This window comes from Hemibagrus wyckioides, linkage group LG13 (genome assembly GCF_019097595.1).
Source record: "Hemibagrus wyckioides isolate EC202008001 linkage group LG13, SWU_Hwy_1.0, whole genome shotgun sequence".
NCBI lineage: Eukaryota > Metazoa > Chordata > Actinopteri > Siluriformes > Bagridae > Hemibagrus > Hemibagrus wyckioides.
In genome coordinates, this window is record NC_080722.1 from 20,132,039 (window position 1) to 20,147,938 (window position 15,900).

Here is a 15,900-nt window from a genome sequence, read left to right on the forward strand (position 1 = left end):
ATCTACCAGGCGAACTACATACCCATACTGTGCTACCTTCGAATGTCTTCTCAAATATGGAAAAGAAACCATGGAAACACAATTTTGCACCGGATTATTTTACAAAGACACAGCAAGACATATGGATGCCACTGATCCTGATGGTTGAAACGATGGTCTTAAAAAAAGGGCCCGGTTTAGTGCTGAAAGCAACACCTTTGACCTGATTGGACATATTTACTCAGATATATTTTTTCAAGATAAATTTTCACTGAATGCCGTCGATTTGAGGATTAAAATGATTTGCAATAAAGATGAATTTTGCTTGATGAAGGAAGGAAATACCAATTTCTTTCTAAAAATGCTCACCGCGTCTCTTTCTGTGAAGAAAGTATCCGTCTCACCGGCGGTAAAACTCGGTCATACGCAAACACTACTTACAGCCACCGCCAAGTATCCCATCGAAAGAGTTAGCATGAAGACTTTCAGCCTGGCTGTGGGGAGTCGCATTTGCTGCCTTCAGCGGTTCATACAACAAAAACCTGTTTAATTTTAAACATTACGAAACAGAGTTTGTAGCGCTCTTTGTAGACGGTACTCAACATCCTGCAAAACTGTTTCAACCGGATTTCCAGTTCAGAAATGTGTTCTGTGTATTCCGATCTTTAATTTTAGCATCAGGAAGGCAGTTCAAGGATCAGGCATTGTCGATTAACAGAAATGAGTATACGCACAGTTATACTTTATTTGCATTTAACTTGAATTCCGATGACGACTGCGGCCGACATTTGTCATTGATAAAGTCGGGGAATATGCGTTTGGATTTCAACAAGCCCTTCTGAGAACCATGAATCTAATTGTGTACGCCAGTTTCAACAGCATTCTAGAAATAAACAATAGAAGAAACATGCTCATCAATTACCAGTAATAAATGGATACCAGAGAACTGACGGATGTTATGAGAAGTTGTCCTGAAATAGCTAAAATATTCTGCGGTATGGTGGCCAGCCATGAATTACCTCTACAAACACCCGGACGCAGTTTCCCACTTTGTTCATCGTGAATACACATCCAAGACACATGCAGGGTGAGCATTGGCTAGCTTTATGTCTTAATGATGAAACATTTTGATTCATACAGAAACCCGCCAGATTACGAACTCTTTCCTGATTCTATCAATTATTTTTTGAGAAAAAACTGTAATGAAATAAAATATAACCCTCTACAAGTTCAAAATTTTACCTCAGTCTGCTGCGGAAAACACTGTGTATTTTTTCTGTCATAGAGTTAAAGGTTATTCTTTTAACCGCATTATGTCTATGTATGGTAAAGATTTAAATAGAAATGATAATGCCACTGTATCTTTTGTGAAAAGACTGTACCCTAGAGTAAATAAAAAACATTCAATTAGGTGTGTACAATGTGTTAACTCTCTGGACACGTTTCATTCTCATGTATAGCGTATTTAATCATGATGCTTCAAAAGAAAATTCTCAGTGCAGAATAACTTTATTGAAATAAACAATATCACAATACAATGCAACATTAGTAGTCCCTCGTCAGTCATTTCAAAAATCATACCAGGCAGATCGTTTAAGAATGGGTGATTTAAAAATGGGGTCGGCGGTCATGGAATCATAGTCTTTGCTTTTAGCTGGCGGAGAAAGAGAATCATGTGGAGAAGGGTGTGGATCTTTAGATCTTTTTATGTCGGATATTTTGCGTCGAACATCTCCGTTAGGTATGGTTGAGAAGGGAATATTTAGACTAGCTACAGTATGTAATAATTCTTTCCAACCTAAAAGCCTCCGATTGTCAGATACTTTATGAGGGGCCATGAGACTCTTAAGCAGATCCACCATGTGAGAACCTTTGATGGCGTTTCCTTTAAAAATAAATTCGCCTTCATCATTCCACGAAGCAACATCGTCAGATTTTTTTAAAAATTCCATAATGTACGAAGCATTTCTTTTGCTCCTTGCTGAAACTTTAGCAAGCACTTCTTGAACAATTTCATCTACCGGAAGTGATGGACCTTCAGTCACAGTTGTCTCTGTTTTGCTTTCAAGTATTTTAGGCAGGGTTAAGGTTAGTGGAGCGGTTTCCTGATCTCCTAATCATACCAATTTTAAAAACTTTTGCAGGGCCAATGCATAGAGTTTAGCCTTCTCATAATCAGTCTTTAACAAAATGTCTCATCCAAGTTGTTTTAAGCAATCTTTCTTAAGCTTTCTTTCTCAGTGGTGATGTTTCTAAGTTTATCGAGTTGATGTTGAGGGACTAAATACATTTTCTCTGCAGTCTCTATGTTAATTGTTATGCGACACTATTAAGCTGCTTATAAAAGGAATGGCCACGCTGAGAAAGAAGAAATCTGCCAGTTTGAATAACAACCCTCCTTTTTGTTTCTACAGATGTTCTTTTATCCGCAAAAAGTTTGATCCACTTTTTCTGTTTTTTTAAATCTCGGTATTGTTTTGTCAATGGTACATTCCCTCTGATCATGTTTAAGGCTAGTTTGCATATGCTCAGAATGAGATCTTTTGGCGCATCTTTCTCCGACTGGGGGATGACCTATATAATGTTTGCAACAATGGGAGGGTTTGTTTCAATCGAACAGACATTGTTTTCGATACTTTAAAGTTTTTTCTTCTTTTTTGGAACATACACAATCAGCTTCTCTCGCGGAAACAACCCTGACCGCAGACGAAGTTATTCTGGTGTTTGTGCTTTGCGATCTACTAATAAATAACTGCTTGGTCTTGAGGAACATTTTAATGTAGTTGGTAAAAAGACTTATTGGGGAAGTGCCAGACTTCAAACACTTTTAAAAATTTGTATCCTTTTTCTACTGCTTTTGCTATTTCAGTTGAAGCCCATGTCCCTGTGAGAGCTCAATCCTGATCTGTGTGATCACATTGTTTTTGTTGCAGCTTGCAGCATGCCCTACAGAGGAAAGAGGAGTTTGCTATTTACATACACTTTCGCTCTACTTATACCAAAATAATTTTCCACAGGCTCAAAGTCATGGAAAATGATGGTCAGGTGGCCGATTGGGTACGTTTTTGTTTTATTTACATACCGGTATAGAGAGGTGAAATCATAATAATCGATTCTCTCCCCGGGTTGAGCTACGTAGTTTAAATGTAATGTGTTTGTTCGCCCACCAAACATAAAAAGTGCATCTTGAGGGTTTAAACATTCAGGGAAGTGAAACTCTCTTAGAAAGTTTATCAAGCGGCTGTCACTTTTCTTCTTTTCACACCACTCATGCTCCCACATTGTTGTAGTAACCGTCTACAAAATAGTTACCAAACCTGGCCTCACCTTTGTTCAACGCGTGTTGAATGGGTAGGTTTTGTGTGGCAGAAATGTATTCGAGCCACTGAATGGAGGGTGTTGAGAAAGATTTCTGTCTGTTGATATAATTGTCAAGTGGCAGAATAGCTAGCGTGTTTTGGGTGAGAAACAAGGTCCTGAAGATTTTCATACACACAGAAGCGATGCGTTATGCATTTAAAATGGTCGACCTTTGTACTCTGCAGAATTTCATTTACGAAAGCTAAACACAACTTTCTCAAAACGTCAACGTTGTTTATATAGTATTCAGCCATCTCTTTCTTAAAATCAAAGATTTTGCCAGATACCGTTGCATACCATTTGAAAAATTCTTCCATGTCTTTAGGCATCATGCTATCCACACAATAAAACTTTGGCTCGGGGTATGGACCTACGTAGTTTTGATTTTCTAAGGTGTTCCAGAAATGGAGGAAATAAATTTTCTTTTCTTACGAAAACCCCATGGCTTTAGGGAGGCTGCTAAGCTTCATGGGTAGGAAAGACAGGCTATCAATGTAGGACTGGCAAAACTCGGAATCGTTAAAACACAGAATCTTACCACCTTGCGCAATGATTTCAGGAGTGATTCCTACCTTCACTAAATGATTTAACAATATATATATATATATATATATATATATATATGAATCGAATCCTCGTGCATTATGAGTGATAAGGTTTCCTGTCTGGTCTCAAAATCATTAAAGATGTATTTCCTCTTCCTCGATTCTTTCATCAATTGTATAAAGCAGTTATGTTCAGTGTCTGGATCAAATTTTTCGCCACAGTGTTTACACATAGCAGTAGACCACACATGTTTTTTACAGTTAAATGGGTTCTGATGTATCACGTTATTGCATTCCCCACAGTAGAACCCCAATTCACACAAAGAATACTCACCGCTGCTCGACTGTAGCCTCGCTTTATGCTTGTCAAAACAATATTTTGACCTACAGAACCTCAAACAATCAGGGCATCTGGATACGTTTTTAGAGTGTTTGTAGCAATCTGGATCGCGGCAAACTTTACAACTAAATTCACACTGGTGTTTGCGCAAATCGTTAAACCCAGAGTGACAAAAATGACAGACATGACTAGATCCCAAAAGATCCATGATGCTTTTAACCCCATAATAGTGGTTATCATGTAAAAACAAGTAACTTGTTTTTTCATGGGTAGTTTTGGTGGTTTGAAAGAAAGAGTATCCGGATTTGTTTTTACAAGTGTAAGATCACGATTTTACAGTTTAACTGCATCTCAAATTTAGACACATCTGCAAACGTGACCGCTGTGTTTTCAGTTAATCCTACAGTGTGTTGGATCTGCTTAGCAACCTGTTTGACTTGAATATGCATAATGCAAAGCACATGTTGTCTTTGTTGTGAAAGATACAGATGTCTCATTTTTTTCTGAAACTTCTGAACTGAACATTTTACCATTTTTTCTCCTACCTGTACCATCGCGAGGCGGTCAAACTATTTGGATTACTAATTCTACTGAATTAGTCTGTAAAAATTTCACATTTACTGAATTTTCAAGCATAGTTAGAAAAGACTGCAAATTGATGGACCCATTGACTAATTGAATGCGCAACGACAAATTGAGTGTGTCACCTCTAATTTCAACAGTGACGGCATCTGTCAGTGAAATTATTTCATTTGCCGCTTCTGTTAAACTGTTTAGAATCTCTAAAACATAATTATAAAATTTTGCAAAACTCTTGACATTAGTGATTGCAGAAAAATGAACTCTTCTCCTAATCTCTGTGTTATTGAACCTGTCATGGTTGATTATTCTAATATTAGGATCTACACCATTACCAATCTGATCATTAGGATCTACACCGTTACCGATTTGAGCATTAGGATCATCAACATCTATCTGAGCAATTGGATCAGCAACATCTAGCTGAGCATTTGGATCAATGACATCTATTTGAGCATTAGGATCATCAACATCTATCTGAGCAATTGGATCAGCAACATCTAGCTGAGCATTTGGATCAATGACATCTATTTGAGCATTTGGATCAACGGCATCTATTTGAGCATTTGGATCAATGACATCTATTTGAGCATTAGGATCAACAATATCTATTTGAGCATTAGGATCAACGACATCTATTTGAGCATTAGGATCAATGACATCTATTTGAGCATTAGGATCACTTGGCATTTCAAATATGTTGCTGAGTTTTGTGGAACAACAGCTGGGTGGTCGAATAAGTTAACAAGACTGTCATTTAACATGAGAAGACTTTGATTTAGATAATGAAACAGATCTTGAGGAGTTAATAGGGTGTGTTGTTGAGGGGGTTCAGGAGTTGAGGCGACATTAACGCTGTGATCAGTAGATAAGTTCAAACTTCTGTTCAGCCAATTCACAGCATCTTTTAATGCGGAGTTTAACTACATAGAATGACCTTCTTCATTCAGACTATTTTGCATCCCTTACAGACTTTGGCTTAGTTCGTATAATACGTTGTTTGGAGACGACGGCGTGTTTATCACGATTTGACCAGAATTTTGACTGAAATTTTCAATATGTTTAATGATCTCGTCCGAAGTCCTTAGATTTTCATTCAATTGATTTACTGCATCGATCAAGGTAGGGTTTAATTGTACGGAGTGTTGGAAATCAATTATATTATTCTGTAATCTTAACAGACTTTGGTTTAGTTGGTCGCACAGAGTCACCGGTGCAGTTGATGCAATCTCATATACACTAGGACTCTGACTAACAAGATGGTGTGAAGGAGACAAACTTTCATTTAACATGTTAACCGCTTCAGTTAAATATGGGTTCAGGGTTGTGTATGGGTTGTACTGTAACAGACTATTTGAAGAATTTTCAAAACTGAAATCACATGGTGATGTTGGGGTATCTTCAATTCTAATTTTTTTTTACCTTCTGAACATGAAATGTTACTCGGACGCTTCTGTGCCATTATTATTACTCGTCTAGAGAGAATTCTTATCAACTGATTATTCGTCAAACATCTATATAAGTACTCACGATTGATAATTAAAAATGCAACAAGATCCCTACCTGGTTGGCTTTGAAGTGAATAATATAGATGATCAAAGTTTCCCAGTAACCCTAGTGTTGTTTGAAATAATTCCACAATTGCATCATTAAACTCCTCAAGAAGTTTTTGTTCTTGACCAAAGTTATATTCTCGTAATTGTTAGAACTCCTCTTGAACGTTTAGGAGCATGTAAGAAATAATCCTCTTGAACATTTTCTTCTGTACCCACATTATACTATAAAATATAAAAAATCCTCAGGAACGTTTATAGGAGCGTCAAATTCTAATATGACAAACAAAATGTATGACATATGAAAGGTTTTACAGAGTATTCGTGCTTTTATGACATGACTTACATGAAGTTTGTTGGATTGGTCTAGGCTGCGCTAATAAAACAGCTATACTGTAGGTCTTTGGAAAGACTGGGGGTCCTGATGCTCCGGCCTTCTTAGATTCCTAGGGGCTTGTGTGGCGGTTTGAGGAAACTCGCCGTCAGAAATGATCACAATGCCGTTTTCTAAATCATATAAAAAATATAATCAGTAAATCATATAAAATATTAACTTATAGGGTGTTTTTACCCAAAACAAAAGAAGGGGGGTGTGATGGTTAATTCATCATTGTGTCATTGAAGGTAGCTTATTGGGGTGTTGGGGGTGGGTGGATGGGATGGGAGTAATGCTTGGGGGTATCACTGGTTAATTGTTAACTGTTAAATTTGTTGCTCTGATGCGGTATGTCTGTTGCGGAGATGTACTGTTTTTCGATTTCCATTTGTAGGCCTCTGGTGAAAAGAAATCAATTTTAACAATGTACTAAAAGTCCTTACACCATTTACGAAACTTTACGAAAAGTTACGGTCTCAGTAGCGCTGCTGCAGTGGATGTGACCCGGTCCAGATAACCTGAAAAGTGCTACAACTGCTGATTCTGCATTAAAAAAAAAACGGCTGTACAACCGTTTGACAGCGACCAATATTGAATATTTTGCTCTAAAATTTTTGCATATCTCCCCAAAGTAGATTTCAGCTTCTTCGGTGCATCAGGACAAGTGGCTATAGTTGTGCTCAAAGAATCACCAATATTTCACATGTAGAGACAAAGTATTTCAATGGAAAATGGTGGGTGGGTCTTTATTTTTCAAATTTTGTGTGTGTGTGTGTGACAGTCTGTGTGTTTGGCTGTAAATCCAATTAAAGTAATGACTTTAGACCTCCATGACGTTTTAACCTGAAAATCCAAATTATTATTTGATTATATGACCAATGTTCGGAAGTCATTACACACTCATTAGTCATTAAACTTTGACCTTTTTAATATTACTTTTAATTGCATATCTTTAATCATTTGGTGTCTCTGTATTGGGGCTATTCAAGTTATAATTGCTTCCCGATTCTGTAGCACTTTGTTGACCACTCTGTTGACCGCCATGTGGAAGTCATTACACACTCATTAGTCATTGACCTTTGACCTTTTTGTAGCACTTTGTTGACCACTCTGTTGACCGCCATGTTGAAGTCATTACACACTCATTAATCATTTGATCTTTGACCTTTTTGATAATTACTTTTGACCTGAGCTGTTACAATATATGGAAGGTAATTCTTTCTTACCTTCATACACAACATTCTTGGTGTCTATTAATGTCACTGATTATGTCAACAAAATCAAGTGACATGTTAATATTGTAGAAAAGAGTTACATTCATGTTAGATGAATCTGTAGCTCTGACAAATAAGGGGGAATTTAAACCTCTTGAGTATCAACGTCCCCAAATTCAGAAGCAACTGCACTGATATTCCACCTTGTGTTGAGATAATGGCATCACTCTGTGCTTCTACTTACATTTTATCTTCCTATTTTTATACATGTAGTTTATATCAGTGCTCTCTAACATACTGCTGGTATTCTTAGAGCCTGACCTGTGTATAGAGAACAGTACTTTACAGAGCAGGATGCAGACAGTTCTGTGTAGAAATGTGCATGTCTTTGCTTAATGGGAAATATCTGAGTTCAGAATTTTATATGATGAAATCGATTGACGAACTAATTTATTGAACTGCCTGATGCGCAAGCACGCATGGAGGAGTATGATTTATCTGGGGAGTCAGATTTCGGTACAACACTGGAAAGGGACGTGATGTCAGTAAGTTTGATTGGGGTGAAATTTAAACAGTTTTGTTGAACAATTTTTGAACTTTGGGCAAGCTACTTTCAGAGAATCTCCCCTCTATAACAGACCAAATATCATTAGCATTTATTGTAGAACAGTAGAACAGCTTAAGCTGAAAGAATGTGGAGTTCTGAAATGTCTGGATTTATTAATTTCACAGAAGGATCCTGAACTGTTTAGACCATCTACTGTGCTGAAATATTAAGCAGCATACATATGACATGTGCTATATGATGTCACCTCAGTAATAGCATTTTTATTTTTATTTTTATAATAAATAGACTACTCCTGAGGTGAATTTTTTTATATTAATGCATTCATTGTAATACTGAAAGTTATTGTTTCTATAGTAAAAGTTCATTCACAAGTAGAAGCTCTGTGGATATTTAACAAAGAAAAGCAAATAATTATTCATGTGTTTTTTTTTGTTTTTTTTTTAGGAATCTTGAGTATATAACACTAAGTAAGCTTCCTGACACAGGAGTTAGATTTTTAACACCTGTGCTGTAAAAGCTACAGAGGATCATTCTTTTTCCAGCCTCTTTCTTCCTAAGATCATGGGAAAAATAAAGTAAATATTTCAATTCTATGTTTTTTTATCAGGGTCTAAATAACAATTGGGTTTTCCTCTTTCAACTTCTATAAACAAATAAATTACCGCAGGTAACAAAAAAAAAAAAACAGATTTCAATATGTACTAATTTTTCCCCTCAACATACACCAACATTCAGAAAATGGGGAAAAATAAGCAGACCCTTCCTACTTTCACAATCAATACAGGAGAAATTAGCAGCCAGGATACTAATAAAATACACAAGATTACTTTAAGACATGAACAGGGAAGAGATTTTGTTTCTACTATTACAGACTTGGTACTACTAATATCAGTGATTTTGCTTTAATTACCACAGATGAAAGATATCGCTCCAGAAAGATTGGGACACATCACTGTAAGTACACTATTATTTTCTGTCACAGTACACTGCTGTGTCTCAATCAATATGTATCCGAATTAAAATCAGGCCATAAAATACCTTTATTAAAATTTATAAAACAATAAATTCAGTTAAAAAGGAAGAGATCATTTTCACTAGAGATTTTTTTTTGTAAATCTCCTGTCTTTGTATTGCAGCTTTACCCCATTTGGTTGTGTTCATGTTTGGTACAGTGGGGGTTGTTTTTGTGAACGCTGGTGCATTATTAGTAGAGCTGATCCTAAAAGCACGTGAGTGAGCTGTGTGCTCCATGATTTTAATAATAATAATAATAATAATAATACAAAATTGTTCACTGTAAAATATGTTAGTGTAAAATTACTAACAGTAAAAATATAAAAATTATATTATACACAGAAATGCTATTGAAATCAGTCCAGTTAATATAAACATAAGGGAATTCACTTTCCTATCTTTTCCACTCATCATTATAAACAGGAAATGGTGAGCGGACAGTGGATCTGCGACTTATTCTCCTACCCACTGAAAGTGTCTTTGCTGCATGCTACATTTCTTTACAAATATCTACTTTCTCTATTTACTGTAAGTATAATCTGCTGGATCTGTGTAGTACTTGTGTACTCTCTAAACATGACCAGTTTCTGTTCTAAAATACTGTCATGTTTTTCTTTCACACAGGGAAGGGGAACAGAGAAGAGTATGTATTTTAGGGGATATGAATATACAGAATTTCTTATTTTCCTTATCAGTTTTGTTCAGACTGAAGACATGATCATTTTTTATTCTCATTATTACAGATTTGCAAATAAAAGAGAGAAGCTGCGACAGTTGCGTGGGTGTAAACAGACACAGAGGGTCAGTATATCACTGTGTGTAATATTTACCGTGGAATAATTAGAAATAAATAAAATATGATTAACATCAGTAACGTTTTTCACACTGTATATCATATGAGACAGATAAGCGGAACACTTCCTATAAATAATGTCTCACGTTTAACACAGGACTCACCTCCACAACATGAAATGGAGAATCTGAATCCTGTTTCTCAGCCCTCAGGGTCTTAGCAGGTAAGTTAAATCCCACATTGCTTTATTTTACATTAATTGTTTATATAACTACATAGAGTTTAAACAAATAACAAAACAGTAAAATCTAATCCACAGTTCATTTACTTACACTTACTATAAGTTCAGCTGTATACAGTACCTCCTTACATTAATAATAATAGACTAATATATTTTCTCATTACACTGGGCTTTTCATATATTTTTACTCATGAATAACCCTTCCCCTTTTGTTTTTAGCAAAAATATCTCAAACACAAACACAGAAGATTGCTAATGTACGTTTACTTGGTTTCTGCACTGTCATCTGACTAGCTGACATCCCTACAGAAGCCACTAGTGACTGTAATAGATGATTAGTTTATACAACTTAAAAAATATAAAGATCTCTTTGCTGTGGTATGCAGTTATGGGGAAAACAAAACACTCCATCACTTCTGTCTTTTTATAAATCAGGGACTAATAACCACTGTTTAGTTCTCACCAACTTCTATAAACAAGGTGAGAACCAAAAAACACAACAGATTTCAACATGTAATAATTTTTTCCCTAAACATGAACCAACACTGAACATTTAGCATCATTATCCTATTTCATAACATGATTCCAGCTCAGATTTAAGCTGCTGGACGGATGGCCTCACATATGTTTCAAGAATATTCTGGTAATAAAGTGGACTTTACTGACTGCCTCACTGACTGCATGATTCCCAGGTCCTGTAGCTCAACAAGCCCAAATCATCACCCCTCCACCATCATGCTTCACAGTTGATTTAATCTGCAAACAGAGGCTTAAGATGTTGCTCTTGGGGTTTTCTTTAATGTCTGAACATTAAATAGTCTGAGATTGGGCTGAATTTGATACCCTGATTTTAAATAATCTATATTAAAACTTATTAAGGCAGCTAAGGGAACAAGTTCCTAATCAGTAAATTATGTCAATGTGACTAAATTGTGGAAATGAGATAATTAATTCAAAGCTATGATTTATTAGTGTGAGGAAACAGGGTGATGTGGTTTGAGGCCACAGCTTAGTGAAATTGACTTTATTTCAATTCAATTCAAGTCAATTCAATTGTAGCATCTCCAGGTCAGCTCACTTGCTCATGGGGTCCATCGCATCCTTCCCAAAAACTCAATTAACTATTACACAGCTCACAGCTGAGCTATCACTACTTATAGTTCATTTCATTGTGACTCAACCGACATGCTGTAACTCCTGAGAGACAGGCGCCGGGATGTCTGATGACTCTGGATAACGCCTGATCCCCCAACAGAGACTGGAGATAAAGGAAGTATTCTACCACCATGAATGTTGGAGTTCTGCAGACCATCAATGCTGATAGCCCAGCCTCACACCTGGAACGCACCATCAACTTGTGACCTTACCATACAAATCACCCTGCGCCCAGCAGTTTTACGACCGTGAAAAGTCAACAAGAATTCCCTAATCTAAACCGAATCAATGCCTTGACCAGGGGATGACCAAAGCTCTGACTGAAGACACATAGACACACACATAAACACACACACACACACACACATACACACACACCCACACACACACACACACACATACACATACACATACACACACACACACATACACACACACCCAAAGTGTCTGGAAAAGCTCATCCTGACCCCCCCCCACACACACATAAGGAGAGTTCCTTTCAATAAAATAATAGTAAAACCCTACCTGACCCATACCTAACACACCTGTATATGTATTCCCCTTTTGCCTTTATACTTTTATGGTGGTATTACCACACATGACCTGTTGTTCTGTGTTTTCATGAAATAGAACATGTTTTTATAAGATAAGAATGTATGTTTAATTGCCTATACCCAGTTTCCTTTCCTCTCATACTATCCCTTCATGTCTGCTATCAAAATGATCCTCTTTTAATTTTATAAGCAATAGTGTAGGCCATGTGGCCATTCAAGTAACTGGGCGTGACCAAGGGATCAATAAAAACCAGCACCCATCTATCGGGGCCCGACTCGACGCCAATCTCTCTTCGGGACAAGACTTTCACTTTCTCTTGAGACTTTGCCGGCAGCTTCAATCGAGGAACTTTGCAACACCGAAACCTTTTTCGTTCCAGCAGAATCTCTCGCTTGCTCCGAGGACTTCGAATCTCCGAACCTCCTTGATCCACTACATCAGGACGCTTGTCAACAAACCAATGCAAGTAAAAGCTACCAATTATTTTAGATCCGCAATTTTAAGCTGAAGCCCCTTTATTAAGGCGAAATTACCTTGACGATTCTCACACGTGGTAACCAAAACTCGATCTGAAACTTGCCATATTTGATCTCTTCTCTGTTTCCTTATCTCCTTCTCTCTCTCTCTCACTCTCTCTCTCTCTCTCTCACTCTGATTTCCTCCGTATTCTCTTCCTTAATCTCAATCTCTCTTTGCCTACTTCTCCCCTCTCTATAATCCTTACCCTGTCTTTTATGTATGTGTGTCGTAGTTAGTATGTGTTGTGTGTTTTTGTTTTATTAAATGCATTTTATTCACGAGTGATTGTCTCTGTGCTTTGCTCACAGTTTCGGGGTCCCTGAACATTGCTCTTGCTACGTGCTAAATTACAGCTAGGACTTTATAAAGTAGTTATTCTTTCTTGGCCAGAAAGATAACTTTCCCTGGAATTAATACATAATTATACCGTCTGTTCACTGGACGAACAAATCAAATAATTGTGTTATTGATTCTCTGACAATTAGTTCTAAGAACCCCCATTTGAATATATATGTGTAATTATAACCTGTTTAAAAAGCAGCTTTACAAAAGAAGAGAAACAGAGAAAGGGGAGAGGGAAAAAATGAAAATAAATTAATTAATTAATTAAAATAACTAGAAATAAGAACAAATTATTAAATTAAATTATTAAACTATTTTATCCCTATTTTATCCCTAATGAGCAAGCCTGTGGCGACGGTGGCAAGGAAAAACTCCCTGGGATGATATGAGGAAGAAACCTTGAGAGGAACCAGGCTCAGAAGGGAACCCTTCCTCATTTGGGTGACACTAAACAGTAAATAACGTAACTGTAGCTGATTAATATCTTTTCTACAACAGCAATCAATGGCTCATGAGGAACTATTAGGTCACTGTAGTCTCTAAGGTCATTATAGACACTAATTCTTTGCTGTCACAAGATGACAGATGAAATGGCAGATCTGTGATGGTGTGAAAGTCCCCAAGTGGCTATATTTGTCACATATACATTACAGCATAGTGAAATTCTTTCTTCACATATCCCATTCTTGGTGGTTGGGGTCAGAACACAGGGCCAGCCATGATACAGCATCCAATGGTGGCAGCTTGGCGGTGTTGGGGCTTGAACCCCAATCTTCCAGTCAACGACCCAGAACTTTACCCACTTGAACAACCACTGCTACATAGTGATGTCATGTAGAGTTTATATCCCAGGATTCTCTCTGATAAATAAATAACACAAATGTTATAAACATGTAAACAATTTTAAAAAATGTAATAAATTATACACTCAGAGGTGCCATTTCTGCACATTTAGGTTCCTGTAGGGAAAAAAAGCTTGTCACTGATTCTGAGATCTCAGTCTTCACTATGACACACTATAAAAAGTATTTTTATAAAATACCAGCAGCTGTGGTTGCCAGAAATTCACAGTAAATTGTACAGTGACACTGTTCACCACTTGACATAATGCTTTATTTGCAACAGTAAATTTCACATTTGAAAACTTGTTTGTTTTACAACAAAAAAAACTGTTAAAATACAGAATTTAAACCTGTTTACAGTAGACTACTGTGAAATAACAAATATTCTATAAACCTAATTACAATCTTTCTCAGATAAAAGAAAAAACAATACAACCATATACAGTAGTACCTTGACTTACGAGTTTAATTCGTTCTGTGACCGAGCTCGTAACTCAATTTGCTTATATATCAAATTAAATTTCTCCATTAAAATGAATTGAAATGCTATTACTCCGTTCCAGCCCCCCAAAAACCACACCAATTTTTTTTGTTACCTGTTTTTAAATAAGAAAAATGTACTTTATAAATAACAAATAATGTCTTAAAAAAATAATACATAATAAAAGAGAATGTAAAGAAATAAACTGGTTTTATTAAGTATATTTATCTTGAAGATCAAACGAAGATGCTGGCGGAGGTGGGAGGAGATTGGCGGAGTTTTTCATTTCATGCTCTATCGCTTAACTTAACTTACTCGCTACACACTTAATGCTACAATTTATTGCTAAATTTAACTTACACACTATGCTAAACTTTATCGCTAAACTTAATTGCTACTTTAAAAAAAAAATTATTATTATTTTCACTTTACTTAATGTTCTTCTTTTTCTTCTTCTTCACTGACTTTGGCCTTTTTTGCCAAACTTTCCTCACTTTCACTTGCAGGGCGTTTCAATAAAAACCTGTCCAAGGAGGTTTGTTTCTTCCTCCCTTTCAAAATGTTTCGAAAATGAGTGAGGCAAGTGTCGTTAGATTGATAGTGTTTGAGCATGTTGCCTACACAGAGGTAAACAGCCTTCTAGTTGTTCAAAAAGTGGTTTAAAGTTGTTAAATGAATTATACATTGATGAAGACACCCTTTAATATACACTGCTCAAACAAGTAAAGGAACACTTTAAAAACACATTAGATCTTAATGGGGAAGAATATCATGCTGCCATTGATTAAAAACTTCCTCTGCTGACCAGAACGGACCAGATCAATATCCCAGGAGTTTAATTGACTTGATTTTGGATATATTAATAGCATATCATGGCATAAAGATTAGCAATCTCTAAAAACACACCTGAAGAACGTTGTAAAACAAAACTATTCGAGATAATGTAAGGAATTTTATAAAAGCAGAGCTGCATTCATATACACACAGAAGCCAGCTTTATACTGCTGCAGCCTGCTGTACTTCCTATATATCTTGAGTGACAAATGTCTCTTCCAATGAGTGGTAAGTCTATTCGCAAACTAGACCTACCTTTTCCGGTTTGTCTAAATTGTTGTGTTTTCGGATTTGTTATTTTGTTTTCTGATTTGTGATTGTGTTTTCGGATTCATTATTTTGTTTGGCACATCTTGGCCACCGTAATCTCACCATCACATTAGCTAAACATGTCACACTCAAGTATAATCTGAAGCATCTCCTGTAACTCTGCAGATTGATATTTGAATTGTATTACTGTGTTCTGATTAATTAATCCTGTACTGGTAGATGAACCGCTTTACTGTTCAACCTACAATAGCATTATTCTTGCTAGATCTCAGTTCAGACTTTCACTTCCAAAGTGACTGTGTGCTCAAAAAAGTCCTGAATATCACCACATTTAACTTCT

At 36.4% G+C, this 15,900-nt stretch overlaps 1 protein-coding gene across 1 annotated transcript in view; it reads left to right on the forward strand.

The window, feature by feature from the left end:
- LOC131363647 (uncharacterized) overlaps window positions 1-13,339 on the forward strand; it is a 32,243-nt gene extending 18,904 nt beyond the window's left edge. Inside the window, exons 13-19 of the mRNA XM_058406386.1 lie at window positions 9,430-9,468; window positions 9,651-9,743; window positions 9,952-10,056; window positions 10,153-10,171; window positions 10,272-10,329; window positions 10,479-10,544; window positions 10,782-13,339. Of these exons, the coding sequence (XP_058262369.1) occupies window positions 9,430-9,468; window positions 9,651-9,743; window positions 9,952-10,056; window positions 10,153-10,171; window positions 10,272-10,329; window positions 10,479-10,541 (377 nt within the window). The 3' untranslated portion in view covers window positions 10,542-10,544; window positions 10,782-13,339. The remainder of the gene's footprint in view (window positions 1-9,429; window positions 9,469-9,650; window positions 9,744-9,951; window positions 10,057-10,152; window positions 10,172-10,271; window positions 10,330-10,478; window positions 10,545-10,781) is intronic.
- Window positions 13,340-15,900: the final 2,561 nt, after the last annotated feature.